The following is a 14,442-nucleotide window of genomic DNA, read 5'->3' as shown; positions in this document are numbered from 1 at the left end:
CTGCCACTGCCCACTGGTGGTCCAGTTAAAGGGTGCGGTGGTGGGGTCAAAGGGTGCTGTCCACTGCAGGACCAAGTCTCGCTCACTGGTCTCAGTTTGTTAGTCTGAGAAATGGGGAGATTCCAGTTGAGCTGGCAGGGGTGAGGTGAGATTTCTGTGTGGTGACGCAGGCCCGGCTCTGGTCAGAGCAGGCCCTCAGGGACTCTCAGGAACCGGGGAGGCCAGGCTTAGCCCTGAGGTGAGTGAGCCTGGCCTCTGAGTCAGCAGGGCCCCGCCCGCCTGCTCTTTCCACCTCCTTCCCCCTTCTCCGTTCCCCTTTCACTTCCTCGGGCCCTCCAGGAGGGGCGCCCCTCCCTCCCTCCCTCTCTCCCTCCATTCCCCCTCCACTCCCCTCCTCAAGCACTGGGGCCCCTGAGCCAGGCAGGAGAGAAGCAGGAAGAAGTCCATCCAGCCAGATAGCAGTTGAGCCTGGACACTGACCGGATCTCTGGGGGCTCAGCCACAGAGCCTGGGGACTTCAGATCCTGTGTCACTGACTGCTCCTATACCCTGGGGGCCATATGCCCTCTGCCCGGGGACAGAGGCCTCAGGTGCAAGGTCTGTGTGCTGCCTCTTGTCCCTGTGATTCCCGCTGGGCTGGGTGTGTTTGCCCACACCCCAGGGTGTCCAGGCAAGTGGCCTTCAGAACCTCACCTGGCCTTGAACTTGGTGCTGACCCCACCCCAACTTGATCTGACCTGCCCATCTGTTGGCCTATCTGTTGCCTGGCTTTGCAGGCCCTGGTCTGGAAAATGAAAGGAGCCAGGTGTCCGAGAACTACCTTGGCCTCTAGGTGGCTTTGGACAGGTCACCACCTGCACCAGGGGAGTTGTTGTGATGAGTGGGCTTGGAGGCCCTCCCAGGACAACTGCGGGGGAGGTCGGGACACCGTAGACTCCCCACGCCCCCTAGTTTGCCTGGGAGGGTCTTCAGGTCCCAGGATCTGGCTCCCTGTCCACTGTGTGGATTGCCTAGGTTTCTCGTCTGTGGAGTGGGGACTGCAAGCCCTCCCAGCAGCCAGTCTAGGGCCCGAACAACCGGGCTCAGCTGGTGCGTGTAGAAGGTGGGGAGCCCAGGGAAGCTTGTTTGCTATTTCTGAAAATTCAATCAAGTAAGCAAGGCTGGGAACTTCCCAGGAGGGCCAGGCCTTTCTCGGAGTGCCCTGGGGCACAGGAAGAGACATGGTGGTTTTTAAAGATTTTTAAAAACTCTCCCAAGACATATCAGAAGTTCCCAGTTTCTCCAGGGTGGGGATCCCCCTTGGGGGGATGACTTTCAGGGAGCATGGTAGCCCGGGGACATCGGAGGCCCTCGGAGACTATGGCTAAAGGCCAGGTCTGGGTGGGGACTGAGGCCCTGGCTCCAGCCCAGGAGTGCACAGAGGGCCCAGCCCAGCCTTCCTGCCCTAGGGGGCTCCCTTCAGCTGGTTGCTCATCTTATGGGGGGGGGGGGCGCGGTGGGAGTGGGTGAGGGGGGGTGCTCTCTGACTGCCCTTTAAGAAGCTCTCTCCTTCCTGAGGAAACCTGGTGGCAGAGCCAGTTCTCATTTGCTCTCTCATCTGTCTCTGGGATCACACCTGCTTTGTGCAGAGTGTTGCTCAAAACAGTGTCTGGTGCTGTTCCACTCTGGAAGCATGCCTGGCTGGTTGGTGCTGGCATGTCGAATGCAAGAGCCGTGTGATCCTGGAGGTTTGGCTCCTGGCTGTTGCCCTGGCTGTGTGATCCTAGCTGGGTTGTTTCCCCTAAGCAGGAAGACTACTGTTTTTATGGTAGTGGAAGGAGGAAATCATGGCAGGCTTCCTGGAGGGGGCATCCCAAAGATCTGGCCCTGAGGCATAGGAAAAGTTGGGCAGGGGGCATAAGAGACGCAAGCCCAGTCCCTCAGGAGTTGTGAGGTCCAGAATCTCCTTTTGAGACTATCCTAGGAGCAAGGAAGGAGGGCAGGGGAAAGAGGTCGCTGGAGACTGCAGGCTGGGGGCCTCAGGACCTATTGCTATGTGACCAAAAGCTGGTGGCTCTTCTCTCTGGAACCCAGGAGATAAACACTGAGGAGGGAAGTGGGACCCAAGAATTTAGACTTTGTAATGGCCTTTGGACCCAGTCCCTGGGAAGACTCCAGGGGACACTATTACGAAGGGGCAGTGTGAGGCTCCCCGGGGCTCTGCACCTAGTGTCTTTCACATTGGACTCCCAGACGTGCCTCAGTTTCCTCATCTGTAAAGAGGATGTGTGTCACCTAGAGTGTTCCACACCCTCATTCGTCAGTTAGCCCTCACTGAGCACCTCCTAAGTGCAGCATCTCCACCCCCTCCCCCAGCCAACAGTCCATAAGCCACACATCCCTCCTCCATCACGCATCGGTTCCTTCCAAGAAGTGGAGCTCAGGGTCCTCACCTGGTAGGGCAGCAGTGGGGCTCAAGCACCCAGGGCCAGGTAGCTGGGCAGCTATGTCTCTAGAGAGGGGCAGGGAGTGGTCCTTTGGGAGGGCTGTAAATGTCCCCTGCTTAGAACGCCTTGCGGGTTAGGGGGGGACCACAAGAGAAAAAAAAAAGCACCCAAGAGCAGGTAAAGTCCCCATTGGCTGAGCCAGGCTAAGGGTCTGGGGCCTGAGCCTGCCCCAGTGACAGTTCTGAAAACTCCCTGCAAGGGCAAAGTTCCCAAGCAAAGAACCTGTTCACTTCCTCTCCCGCATGTCTCCTCCCCCTTCCTCTGGCAGGCTCCACTTCCTCTTTTTCTCCTCCCCTCCCCCTAGGCTTGCGGCCCAGCCCCCTCCCCCCCACTGCTCCCCCGAAGCCCTCCTTCTTCCAAAGTCCTTTTGGAGGGGTGAGGATACCCAAGATCACTTGGTGACCAAGTCACTTGTTCATTCACCAGCACTGAGCCCTGGGGAGGGTGCAGTGGGAGAGGTGGAAGCCAGGGCTCAAGGTCTGGTGGGGGAGGCCGAGCTGCAAATGCCAGCCCGGTGCAGTGTCTTGAGTGCAAGGGCAGTATGGGCTGCAGATGCCAAAGGGCTCACCCCACCAAAAGGGCCTTTTGTGATGGGCTGTGAAGGATGCCAGGAGAGCACCAGGAGCAGGAGTTCATGGCTGCAGACTTAGTGCCGGGAGTGTTGCAGTCTGAGGTGAGGTTGGGGTGGTGCGGGCCCTTGGCCCACCCCGGTGGAGAACAAGCGAGGTGGCTACACAGGTCCTGCTTCCTGCTTGGGGAGCAGGCCTGCTCTCCGCCCCACACAGCTGCCTAGAACCGCCCTAGAGCCTTCCGTCTGTCCGTCTGTCCGTCTGTCCGTGGCCCTGCAGCCCTAGTCCCAGCCTGCTCAGCCCCCCTGCAGGATCAGCCAATGGCCACGAGCAGCCCTTACTGACAGGCAAAAAAGAGAGTTGCTCCCCAGCCCCTGAATCGCAGGGTTGACAGGCCCCAGGGCAGCTGGCTGGCCTGATGCCCATGACTGAGAGCTATAAGGCCAGGGACAGAGCAGTCCCTGGGAGGCAGGGAGTGGACAGGCTGGGAACATTCCCCCAAGCCCGGAGCGGTGATTGGAGAGCTGCAGCGAGGCTCCTGGCAGTTCTCTGGGGATGCTGGCATGTGGCTCTGAGCCTGAGGATTCTGCTGTGCGCTGGGTGATGGTTACCCTTCCCACTAGATGTGGCCCCTGTAACTGCAAAGTGCCTTTCGGCCAGCCACCTGTGGTAGGCAGGACCAGGCCACTGCTTCTCTGGCCAAGGACTGCACATCCATATATAGACTAATGGTTCACTGGTTTCAATGCCCAACGCAGAAGCACCTACTATGTGCAGCAAAGCCCTGGGCAGGCTTGGGGTGCCTAGACAGACCAGTGGCTACAGGCCAGTGTCCCTACCTAGACCACCCTTCCTGCTGTGTGAAAATTCAACTTCCTGTCACCACCTCCAAGAAGGCTCTGTAGAGCAGTCCTCTAGGCTGATGGCCCTCTGTGGTCCCACAGCCCCTGGGCTTTTGTCTGCCACTCAAGGATCATTGTTGACCACCATCTGGGTACAGGCTCTGCCTGCCAGACTGGCAGCTCTCAGAGCAGGGAGCCACCCAGAACACTCCTGGGCACCCAGATCTTGCCCAGTGTTTGGTGGAGGAACCCAGGCAGGAAAGGGTGACAAGGAGAGGGTCTTCGCTGAGGGCAGCTGGTCTTCAGCTCCTGTCCCTGCCATCCTGCCCGCCCCCCCCCCCAGCTTAACCCATCCCTGGGGCATTAAGGATCCTTGGCAGGCTCCAGATGGTTTAGGACAGCAGTTCCGCTGTGGCTACACATGACAGAGGATGGATGGTGGGCCCCAGGCTGCTGAGCAGCCCTGCCTGCCTTTGCCCAGCAGCTGCCTGGGTCGTGGGCTAACGGCCCAGGTCTGGCTTGGCTGGGTGTGACCAGGCAGCTCTTGGAAGCAGTCTGGCTCCATGGGAACAGTTTCTCTGCTCTACAGAGCCCACCTCCAGGCCTGCTGCAGGGGAAGCTTGGAGCTCTCTTCACAGGGAACTTCCAGCCACTTGCTCCTGATGCCTGTCCTGTCTCTGGGGCCTGAGGCCCCTGTTAAGTGGCCACACGCTCCCTGACTCCCCACACACCATACCACTCTGCGCCAGGTCCCTGAGTAGTAGTGCCCCTCACTTAACAAGCTGAGCACCTCCAGGCAGAGACCCCCGCCCCAATCCAGGCTTTCCAGGCCGTTGAGTTGAGGTTGAACAATCCTCCCCCTGCAACTGTTCCTTAAGCACCCACAGCAACCAGGGACCCCAGCACCCATGCTGACCCTTGCCCAGTGGGGTGCTCCCTGCTTCTGTGATGTCTCCACCCGGAGGGTCCCAGGGTGGAGAACACTGGGGGCCGGAGCGGTGACTGCCCGGCAGGGCGGCGTGCAGGGGCCCAGCACCCAAGGGCGGCCGACGCCAAAACTCTCTCCCTCCTCCTCTTCCTCAATCTCGCTCTCGCTCTCTCCCAGCCCGGCTCGTTCTCTCTTTCTCTCTCTCTCTCTTTTTTTTTTTTTTGCAAAAGGAGGGGAGAGGGGGTAAAAAAATGCTGCACTGTGCTGCGAGGCCGGTGAGTGAGCGGCGTGGGGCCAATCAGCGCGCGCCGTTCCGAAAGTTGCCTTTTATGGCTCGAGCGGCCGCAGCGGCGCCCTATAAAACCCGGCGGCGCGACGCGCAGCCACCGCCGAGACCGCGTCCACCCCGCGAGCACAGGCCCCTCGCCCTCGCCGCTCCGCCGCCGCCGCCGCCGGTTTACACCACCCCCAGGTAAGGCCCCGGGCCGGCCCGGCGCTGCGGCCCCGCGCCGCCTCCGCCTCCGCCGCCTCCGGGCGGGCCCCTCGGCCTCCGGCCCCGCGCACGGACAGAGCCGCCGGGCGGACAGAGGGGCCGCGCGCCCCTCGCTCGGGCCGGGACTGCGCTCGCACCGCGCGCCCCCGGTGTGCTGCTACCCCGGCCTAGGCGGCCGCGGCTCTCTATCCCAGCGGGCCGCCCGGTTCGGTTCGTCCGCTCGCTCGGGCTGCCCGGCGCAGCGGCGGGCGGCCGGGTGGGTGGGAGGGCGCGGCGGCTGCCCCGCCAGGCGGGTGGGGGCTGGGCGCGCGGCTGCGCATGCGCGTGCGCGCTTGGGCCCCAGGCCGCGGCCGGCCGGAAGGGGTGGGGTCGCCGCGGCGCGAGGGCGCCTGCGCGCACTTCCTCCCCGCGCCGCCGGCTCCCGCAGGCGTGTCCGCCTCGCGCCATCCCGGCCGGCGCGTTTTTGAACGGGGCGGGGGCGGAGCCAGCCCCGGGTGGGGAGGGGGCGGGGGCCTGGCTTCCTGCCGCGCGCCGCGGGGCCGCCTCTAACCAGCGTTTGCCTTTTATGGTAATAACGCTGCCGGCCCGGCCGCCTTTGTCCCCAATGTGGGCGCGCGCCGGCGCCCCCTGGCGGCTCGAGGCTGCGGCGCGCCGGAAGTGGGCTGGGCGGGGGCGGCCCCACCCGACCCCCGGCTCAGGCCCCGCGGTCCCCGCAGTTCGCCATGGATGACGATATCGCTGCGCTTGTGGTCGACAACGGCTCCGGCATGTGCAAGGCCGGCTTCGCAGGCGACGACGCCCCCCGGGCCGTCTTCCCCTCCATCGTGGGGCGCCCCCGGCACCAGGTAGGGCGCCGGCCTCGCGTGTGACCTGGGGGGAGGGGGAGGGGGAGGGCCTGGTCTTCGGCTTTCGGGGTGGCTCTCTGGGGCCCCGGGCCCGCGCTCAGGGCGCCTCGCCCCTCCTTCCGCAGGGCGTGATGGTGGGCATGGGCCAGAAGGACTCCTACGTGGGCGATGAGGCCCAGAGCAAGAGGGGCATCCTGACCCTGAAGTACCCCATTGAGCACGGCATCGTCACCAACTGGGACGACATGGAGAAGATCTGGCACCACACCTTCTACAACGAGCTGCGCGTGGCCCCCGAGGAGCACCCGGTGCTGCTGACCGAGGCCCCCCTGAACCCCAAGGCCAACCGTGAGAAGATGACCCAGGTCAGTGGCCCGCTGGCCTTTTGTGGGCGGCCACCCCATCCTTTCTTGCTTTTCCGTGCCACGCCCTTTCTCACTTGTTCTTTCTTCTGCCATTCTCCTAGGATTTTCTTCTTTGAACTGAGTCTTCTTTGGAAACTCTGCAGGTTCTATTTGCTTATTCCCAGATGGCATCTTTTCTGGTGTTTGCCTTTCTGATTAGGTGTTTGAGGTTATAAGATGCTGTGAGTGTAGGTACTAACACTGGCTCGTGTGACAAAGCCAATGAGGCTTGTGTCAAGTGGCCTTGGAGTGTGTATTCAGTAGGTGCACAGTAGGTCTGAAGTGAATCCCCATCCCAGGATCCCCAGCACATGTAGCTGTGTTCCTTGCACTTTTCTCTGCATGTTCCCGGTCTGGCCTGGCCACTTCTGGTGGTGGTTTCCGGAGCGTGACTTGGCCCCTCTCCTCCTACAGATCATGTTCGAGACTTTCAACACCCCAGCCATGTACGTGGCCATCCAGGCTGTGCTGTCCCTGTACGCCTCTGGCCGCACCACTGGCATCGTGATGGACTCCGGTGACGGGGTCACCCACACGGTGCCCATCTATGAGGGGTACGCCCTCCCCCATGCCATCTTGCGTCTGGACCTGGCTGGCCGGGACCTGACCGACTACCTCATGAAGATCCTCACGGAGCGTGGCTACAGCTTCACCACCACCGCCGAGCGGGAAATCGTGCGTGACATCAAGGAGAAGCTGTGTTATGTGGCCCTGGACTTCGAGCAGGAGATGGCCACCGCGGCCTCCAGCTCCTCCCTGGAGAAGAGCTATGAGCTGCCCGACGGGCAGGTCATCACTATTGGCAACGAGCGGTTCCGCTGCCCAGAGGCTCTCTTCCAGCCTTCCTTCCTGGGTAAGTGACCAGCCTCCCTCCCCCCCCCCACCGCAGAGTCCCCCTCGTGGCCACCCCCTGAAGCTAAGTCCAGCTTCTGTTTCCTCCCAGGCATGGAATCCTGCGGCATCCATGAAACTACCTTCAACTCCATCATGAAGTGTGACGTTGACATCCGCAAGGACCTCTATGCCAACACAGTGCTGTCTGGTGGAACCACCATGTACCCTGGCATCGCTGACAGGATGCAGAAGGAGATCACTGCCCTGGCACCCAGCACAATGAAGATCAAGGTTGGGGACTTAGCTGGCCTGGGCACGTGGGGGTGGCTCCCGTGGGCTTGCTCCTCTGCCTTCCAGGGCTGGATCTCATGCTCACTCTACTCTTCTTCCCCCAGATCATCGCACCCCCTGAGCGCAAGTACTCTGTGTGGATTGGGGGCTCCATCCTGGCCTCACTGTCCACCTTCCAGCAAATGTGGATCAGCAAGCAGGAGTACGACGAGTCCGGCCCCTCCATCGTCCACCGCAAATGCTTCTAGGCGGACTGTTACTTTAGTTGCGTTACACCCTTTCTTGACAAAACCTAACTTGCGCAGAAACCGAGATGAGATTGGCATGGCTTTATTTGTTTTTTTTTTTTTTTAATTTTTGTTTTTGAATTTTTAATTTTTTTTATTTTTTTTTATTTTTTTTTTTCGGTTTTGTTTTGTTTTTTTGGCGCTTGACTCAGGATTTAAAAACTGGAACGGAGAAGGTGACAGCAGTGGGTTGGAGCGAGCATCCCCAAAGTTCTACAATGTGGCCGAGGACTTTGATTGTACATTGTTCTTTTTTTTTTTTTTAATAGTCATTCCAAATATCGTGAGATGCATTGTTACAGGAAGTCCTTTGCCTTCCCAAAAGCCACCCCGTTTCTCCCTGCAGAGAAGGGCCTGTCCTCGCCCGAGTCCACACAGGGGAGGGAAAGAGAATTGCTTTTGTGTAAATTATGTAGTCCAAATTTTTTTTAATCTTCGCCTTAATACTTGTTCTTTTTGTTTTATTTTGAATGGTCTGCCATCACGGCCCTTGTTTTTTGTCCCCCAATTGAAGATTTATGAAGGCTTTTGGTCTCCCTGGGAGTGGGGCTGAGGCATGGAGGCATCCAGGGCTTACCTGTACACTGACTTGAGACCAGTTCAATAAAGTGCACACCTTAAAGAAAGGAGATGTGGCTTCTTGGGTGTTGGGGAGAAGGGTGGGGCAGCAGGGGGACCAAGCTGTCCCTATCTTGGAAGGGGGATCAGGGGCATCTAACCTTGACATTTTAAGAGTCCTAGGGTGAGAGGTGGATTGAGGGGAATTATGGGTACTGGCCTAGACTTGATAACTGTATACCCCTATTTCTCAAAGTTCTGGGGCCCAGATGCTTCAGGAAAGTGGGCAGCCTATACTAAAAAGGGGGAGGGTCGGTATTCCAGGTGCCGACCTCCTGGTATTGGGACGTCTGAGTTTGGTGTCCTTTTGGGGTGGGGGCTCCTAGACCATGTACCTTTGTCTTAGCTGTCTGTTGTCCTTCCTGATTGGCCACAAGACTCTCTGGGTGGGCTTCCACCTTTTCTGCCAGCTCTCCTGGGATGATCCTTCCCTAGTAGCCAAAGAAAGCACTTGAGCTGGGACTCTGCAGGGCAGCATCCTGGTGGCGTCCGGGGCCCGTCCGGTGCCCGGGTGTGAAGGCATGTCCGGTTGCAGAGTGCTCTAATTGGCTCTGGGCAAGTCCTTCCCCGGGGTCTGGATTCTGCCTTGGGATGCGTCCCTTATTGTGCATTCAGCCTGGGTTTCCAGTGCAGGCCGCTCCTGGGGGGCAGGGTCTGACTGGCGCTGAAAGTGTTTTCTGACTTTAATGCAGTGCTCCAAGACTGGCCTGCCTTAAGGTCAGCTAGAAGCTGTGGCAAAGTGGACGACCTCCATGCAGGGTGCCCCTTGCCCTCCTTTCTCCAGAGGGAGTAGGAGGCCCAGAATCCAGCCAATCTAGATTTGAGATCTTGAGGGGCCTTGCCCCTCCCTCCATGGGCCTGGGGCTCCCTCCAGCCCTGGGCTGCACCTTTGGGGCACTGTGGACCCTGGGAATATGGTGGCCCACTGCCTCCCACCTTACAGAAGAGCAAAGACCCTCCTAAGGGCCGGGCGTGCCTTGGAATCTCTTGGTGTTGTAGCAAGTTTGGAGGGACCCAAGTAATTCTACTCAGCAAGGTGACGGGTCAGTGGGCACAAAATCTAAGACCTGATGGCTTCCAAAACCCAACAAGACTTGTGATGATCCCCTGAGCTCACCTTGGCAGGTTTTCCTAGTTCAGTACATAAAACACCACAGTGGGTGTGTGGAGTGGGCTCCAGAAGCAGTCCCATTCCTTTGATCCTAGGCTACCTCTCTGATGTGCACACAGCTGGCCCAGAGGAAGTGATACAGCAGCATGCCCAGGATGCCAGGAGTCCTGTGTCGCGCGCCCCCGCCCCCCCCCCCCCCCCCCCCCCCCCCCCCCGCCGCCTGCCCGCCCGCCAGTTCCAGCTCTTGTGATCCTACTCAGAGGTGATGAAAGCCCTGGGCTCTGTGCTGCAAGTTTCCACCAGGGGCCACATATTCACTCGACAAGCATTTTTTTTTTTTTTTTTTTTTAATTTTTATTTATTTATGATAGTCACAGAGAGAGAAGGAGAGAGAGGCAGAGACAGGCAGAGGGAGAAGCAGGCTCCATGCACCGGGAGCCCGATGTGGGATTCGATCCTGGGTCTCCAGGATCACGCCCTGGGCCAAAGGCAGGCGCCAAACCGCTGCGCCACCCAGGGATCCCTCGACAAGCATTTTTTTTTTAAATTTTTATTTATTTATGATAGAGAGAGAGGCAGAGACACAGGCAGAGGGAGAAGCAGGCTCCATGCACCGGGAGCCCGATGTGGGATTCGATCCCGGGTCTCCAGAATCGCGCCCTGGGCCAAAGGCAGGCGCCAAACTGCTGTGCCACCCAGGGATCCCTTTTAAGGGCCCAGTGTATGCTGGGCCTGCCTTTCCTTCCTTGTTCCTTTCTACCCTTCCTCCTTCCTTCCTCTCTCCAACCATTATTTGTACCAGGCATTGTGCCAGGGACCGGGGGCGCAGTGGAGAAGAAACCAGATGTGCTCCCTGCCCACATGAGGCACACAGCGTAAAGGGGAAATATAATATTAGGCCAACAAATGAAGGTACAGTGCCTAGTTGTGATGAGGAGGGAGAACAGAGGCTGCAAGTGAGTAAGGATGCAGGACCACAGGGTGATTTAGGTGCTCACTATGCTGGTCCAGGGTGGGGGTTAAGAGTCAGGTGTCACGGTGCACACACCTGTCAAAACCTAGCAAATTGCATCTCCATAAAACTAGAAAAAAAACCCCAACAACCACTAAGAAATGCAGATTAAAGAAGGAGGAAAAAAAGCACTCATCATTTCGTCTCTTTTGAGCAAAAAGAAAAACAGGGGCACCTGGGTGGCTCAGTGGTTGAGCAACTGCCTTCAGCCCAGGGCCTGATTCTGGAGACCCGGAATCGAGTCCCCCGTCGGGCTCCGTGCCTCTCATGAATAAATAAATAAAGATCTTAAAAAATATATTTAAAAAAAGAAAAGAAAAAGGACCATAAAGACAGCTGACTGGGGAGTGGGGAGGTGTCACTCTGGGGTAAGAGGCTTCCCCAAAAGGCTTTTTGGGAAGAGGGTTCCTGAGCTGCCGGAGGCAGAGTCAGCTGAGCAGGTGGAGGTGTGGGCTTGTTGGGCAGGTGGAGGTGTAGGCTTGCATGTAGCAGACAGAGGCGTGGAATGATCAGGAACAGAGGCCAGGGGAATGGAGACAACACTGAAACAGAACAGCACGGTGGCTGGGGCCCTATGTCTTTTTTTTTTTTTTTTAATATTTTATTTATTTATTTACTTATTCATGAGAGAGAGAGAGAGAGAGAGAGAGAGAGGCAGAGACACAGGCAGAGGGAGAAGCAGGCTCCATGCAGGGAGCCTGATGTGGGACTCGATCCCGGAACACCAGGATCACACCCTGGGCCGAAGGCAGGCGCTTAAACCGCTGAGCCACCCAGGCTGCCCATGGGGCCCTATGTCTTATCTAAGTGGTCTTGAGGAGTCATATCACCATCTATGTACCTGTCTGGGAAATGGGAACATCCACCTAGAGTGGGTTGTGAGCAGGTGCCCCACCAATCTCTTTGCTTGTAAGGCTCTGGAAGTGCAGCTGAATCACACATGCTTGACCTTGAGAGTCCTTTGGGCCCTTCTCTCAAAGCTGGCCATTTGCTGCCTGGCTTGGAGCAAAGGCCCAACACCAGGAAGCCTGACCCCAGAAAAGGCCAAGTGAGAGGATGCTACTACTTCTTGTCTACTGTGCACTGGATACGAAGCCACAGCCAAGAGGACAGTGATGGCTGGCCCCAGGTCACTGCCTCATGTGAGAAAGCTGGAACCTAACACCTGTGTAGCCTGGTGGATCAGCGGCCAGACACCTCAAGGCTCGCCCCCACCTGATCCTTCTCTACTCTGACACCTCCCCCTTCCTCTTGGCTTGCTCTACCCTGGGACGGGAAGCTCCCAGCTTTCTCAGGTGGCTGGCTCCCCCATGAGGCGGCCCTGACACTCAGGCTCACCTTTCTAATACGCCCAGATCCATCTCTCAGGAATGGCCCTCTTCTGCAAAGCAGCCCTCCTCAGATAGATAGATAGATAGATAGATAGATAGATAGATAGATAGATAGATAGATTGATTCCCCTGGGGAATCCTGGTAGGCACGGGGGCTCAGTTCCTCCCTTTCATCCTGACATTTCTTCCTGGATCCTGGTGGTGTGGACACACAGAGGTTCAGGTCCCAGGGCAGTCACCTTCCTTGTGGGGACACAGGCTTGGAGGGTAACGCAGCTCTGAGGTGGCAGTGGCAGGATTTGAACACCTGCTCTGGCCTGGAATCACCCAAGGGACACAGAGGCTGGAACCATCCGGAGACCCCTGCCAAGTGGTTCATGCTTGCTCATGCAGTCATTCATTATTCAATTTTTTTAAAAGAGATTTTATTTATTTAAGAGAGAGAGAGACGCCTGGGTGGCTCAGCAGTTGAGCATCTGCCTTCAGCTCAGGGCGTGATCCCGGAATCCGGGATTGGGTCCCACATTGGGCTCTCTGCGGGGAGCCTGCTTCTCCCTCTGCCTATGTCTCTCTCTCTCTCTCTCTCTCTCTCTTTCTGTGTCTCTCATGAATAAATAAATAAATCTTTAAAGAGAGAGGGAGCACAGGCACAGGCATTGAGAGAGGGAGAGGGAGAAACAGACTCCCCACTGAGCAGGGAGCCTGATGTAGGGCTCGATCCTGGGACTCGGGGATCATGACCTGGGCTGAAGGCAGACGCTTCATTGACCTAGGTGCCCCTCAACTTCTATTTGAGCAGCCATACAATGCTAGGGGACATCGCCTCTTCCCTCATAGAGCTCATAGTCCTGTCCCATAGGGGCCACTAGCTATATATGACCATATATGACCATTTAAATTTAATTTAAATTAATTAAAACTAAGAATTCAGGAGTGTTTTGGCTGGCTCAGTGGGTAGAGTGTGTGACTCCTGAACTCAAAATATTTTTTTTTTAATGAAGGGATTTTTTACACCTGAGACTAATGTAACTGTGTCAGCGATACTCAATACAAAAATATTAATAGTCTTTAGTTTTTTAAAAAAGATTTTATTTGGGGATCCCTGGGTGGCGCAGCGGTTTGGCGCCTGCCTTTGGCCCAGGGCACGATCCTGAAGACCCAGGATCGAATCCCACGTTGGGCTCCCGGTGCATGGAGCCTGCTTCTCCCTCTGCCTGTGTCTCTGCCTCTCTCTCTCTCTCTCTCTCTCTCATAAATAAAAATTTATTAAAAAAATAATAAAAATAAAAAGATTTTATTTATTCATTAGAGACACACAGAGGCAGAGACACATACAGAGGGAGAAGCAGGTTCCTTTCAGGGAGCCTGATGCGGAACTTGATCCCGAGAACCAGGATCACGCCCTGAGCCGAAAGCAGATGCTCAACCACTGAGCCATCCAGGTGCCCCTAGTCTTGACTTTTTATTTATTTATTTATTTATATTTATATCTAATTAATTAATTTATTAATTAATTAATTTATTTGTCTTGACTTTATTTATTTTTTTTTAATTTTTTTTTAATTTTTATTTATTTATGATAGTCACAGAGAGAGAGAGAGAGAGAGAGAGAGGCAGAGACATAGGCAGAGGGAGAAGCAGGCTCCATGCACCGGGAGCCCGATGTGGGATTCGATCCCGGGTCTCCAGGATCACGCCCTGGGCCAAAGGCAGGCGCTAAACCGCTGTGCCACCCAGGGATCCCTGTCTTGACTTTATAGAGCAGTTTTAGGTTCACATAAAAATTGAAAGTACAGAGATTTCCCATATATCCCCTGCTCCCACACAGGCACAGCTGCCCTCAGCGTCAACATCCCCCACCAGAGTGATGCATTTGTTACCACTGATGAACCTATACCAACACGTCATTATCATCCAGAATCCATAGTTTTTTTTTTTTTTTTTTTTCAGAATCCATAGTTTATGTTAGGGGTCACTCTTGGTGCCTACACTGTATGGGTTTGGTGTTTTTTGGTTATTTTATTAAAAAAATTTTTTTAAGATATTATTTATTAAAAAAATAAAATAAAGATATTATTTATTTATTCGTGAGACACACACACACACACAGAGGCAGAGACCCAGGCAGACAGAGAAGCAGGCTCCACGCAGGGAGCTCGAAAAGGGACTCGATCCTGAGACCCCAGGATCACGCCCTGGGTGGAAGGCAGGTGATAAACCGCTGAGCCACCCAGGCATCTTTTTATTTATTTATTTATTTATTTATTTATTTATTTATTTATTTATTTAATTTATTTTTTAATTATTTTATTTTATTTTATTTATGATAGGCACACAGTGAGAGAGAGAGGCAGAGACACAGGCAGAGGGAGAAGCAGGCTCCATGCACCG

The 14,442-nt window shown here is 56.1% G+C and overlaps 1 protein-coding gene across 1 annotated transcript; it reads left to right on the top strand.

Moving 5' to 3' along the window:
- The first annotated feature begins 5,168 nt into the window (after nt 1–5,168).
- Nucleotides 5,169–8,605, top strand: ACTB (actin beta). The gene is made up of 6 exons (XM_072836890.1): nt 5,169–5,297; nt 6,035–6,163; nt 6,289–6,528; nt 6,982–7,420; nt 7,511–7,692; nt 7,797–8,605. Exons 2-6 carry the CDS (start codon nt 6,041–6,043, stop codon nt 7,938–7,940), a joined length of 1,128 nt encoding a protein of 375 aa, XP_072692991.1. The 5' UTR covers nt 5,169–5,297; nt 6,035–6,040; the 3' UTR covers nt 7,941–8,605.
- Nucleotides 8,606–14,442: the final 5,837 nt, after the last annotated feature.

This window comes from Canis lupus, chromosome 8 (assembly GCF_048164855.1).
Source record: "Canis lupus baileyi chromosome 8, mCanLup2.hap1, whole genome shotgun sequence".
NCBI classification, from domain to species: Eukaryota; Metazoa; Chordata; class Mammalia; order Carnivora; family Canidae; genus Canis; species Canis lupus.
Note: the sequence above shows the minus strand (reverse complement) of the source record. Positions and strands in the feature narration are given on the sequence as shown.

What these genes read in the sequence shown, in the direction of transcription:
- ACTB (XM_072836890.1), top strand. Translation starts at nt 6,041, where the DNA reads ATGGATGACGATATCGCTGCGCTTGTGGTCGACAACGGCTCCGGCATG. An exon ending in CTTCCAGCCTTCCTTCCTGG is followed by an intron (nt 7,421 to 7,510) that starts GTAAGTGACCAG and finishes GTTTCCTCCCAG; the next exon opens with GCATGGAATCCTGCGGCATC. An exon ending in CCAGCACAATGAAGATCAAG is followed by an intron (nt 7,693 to 7,796) that starts GTTGGGGACTTA and finishes TTCTTCCCCCAG; the next exon opens with ATCATCGCACCCCCTGAGCG.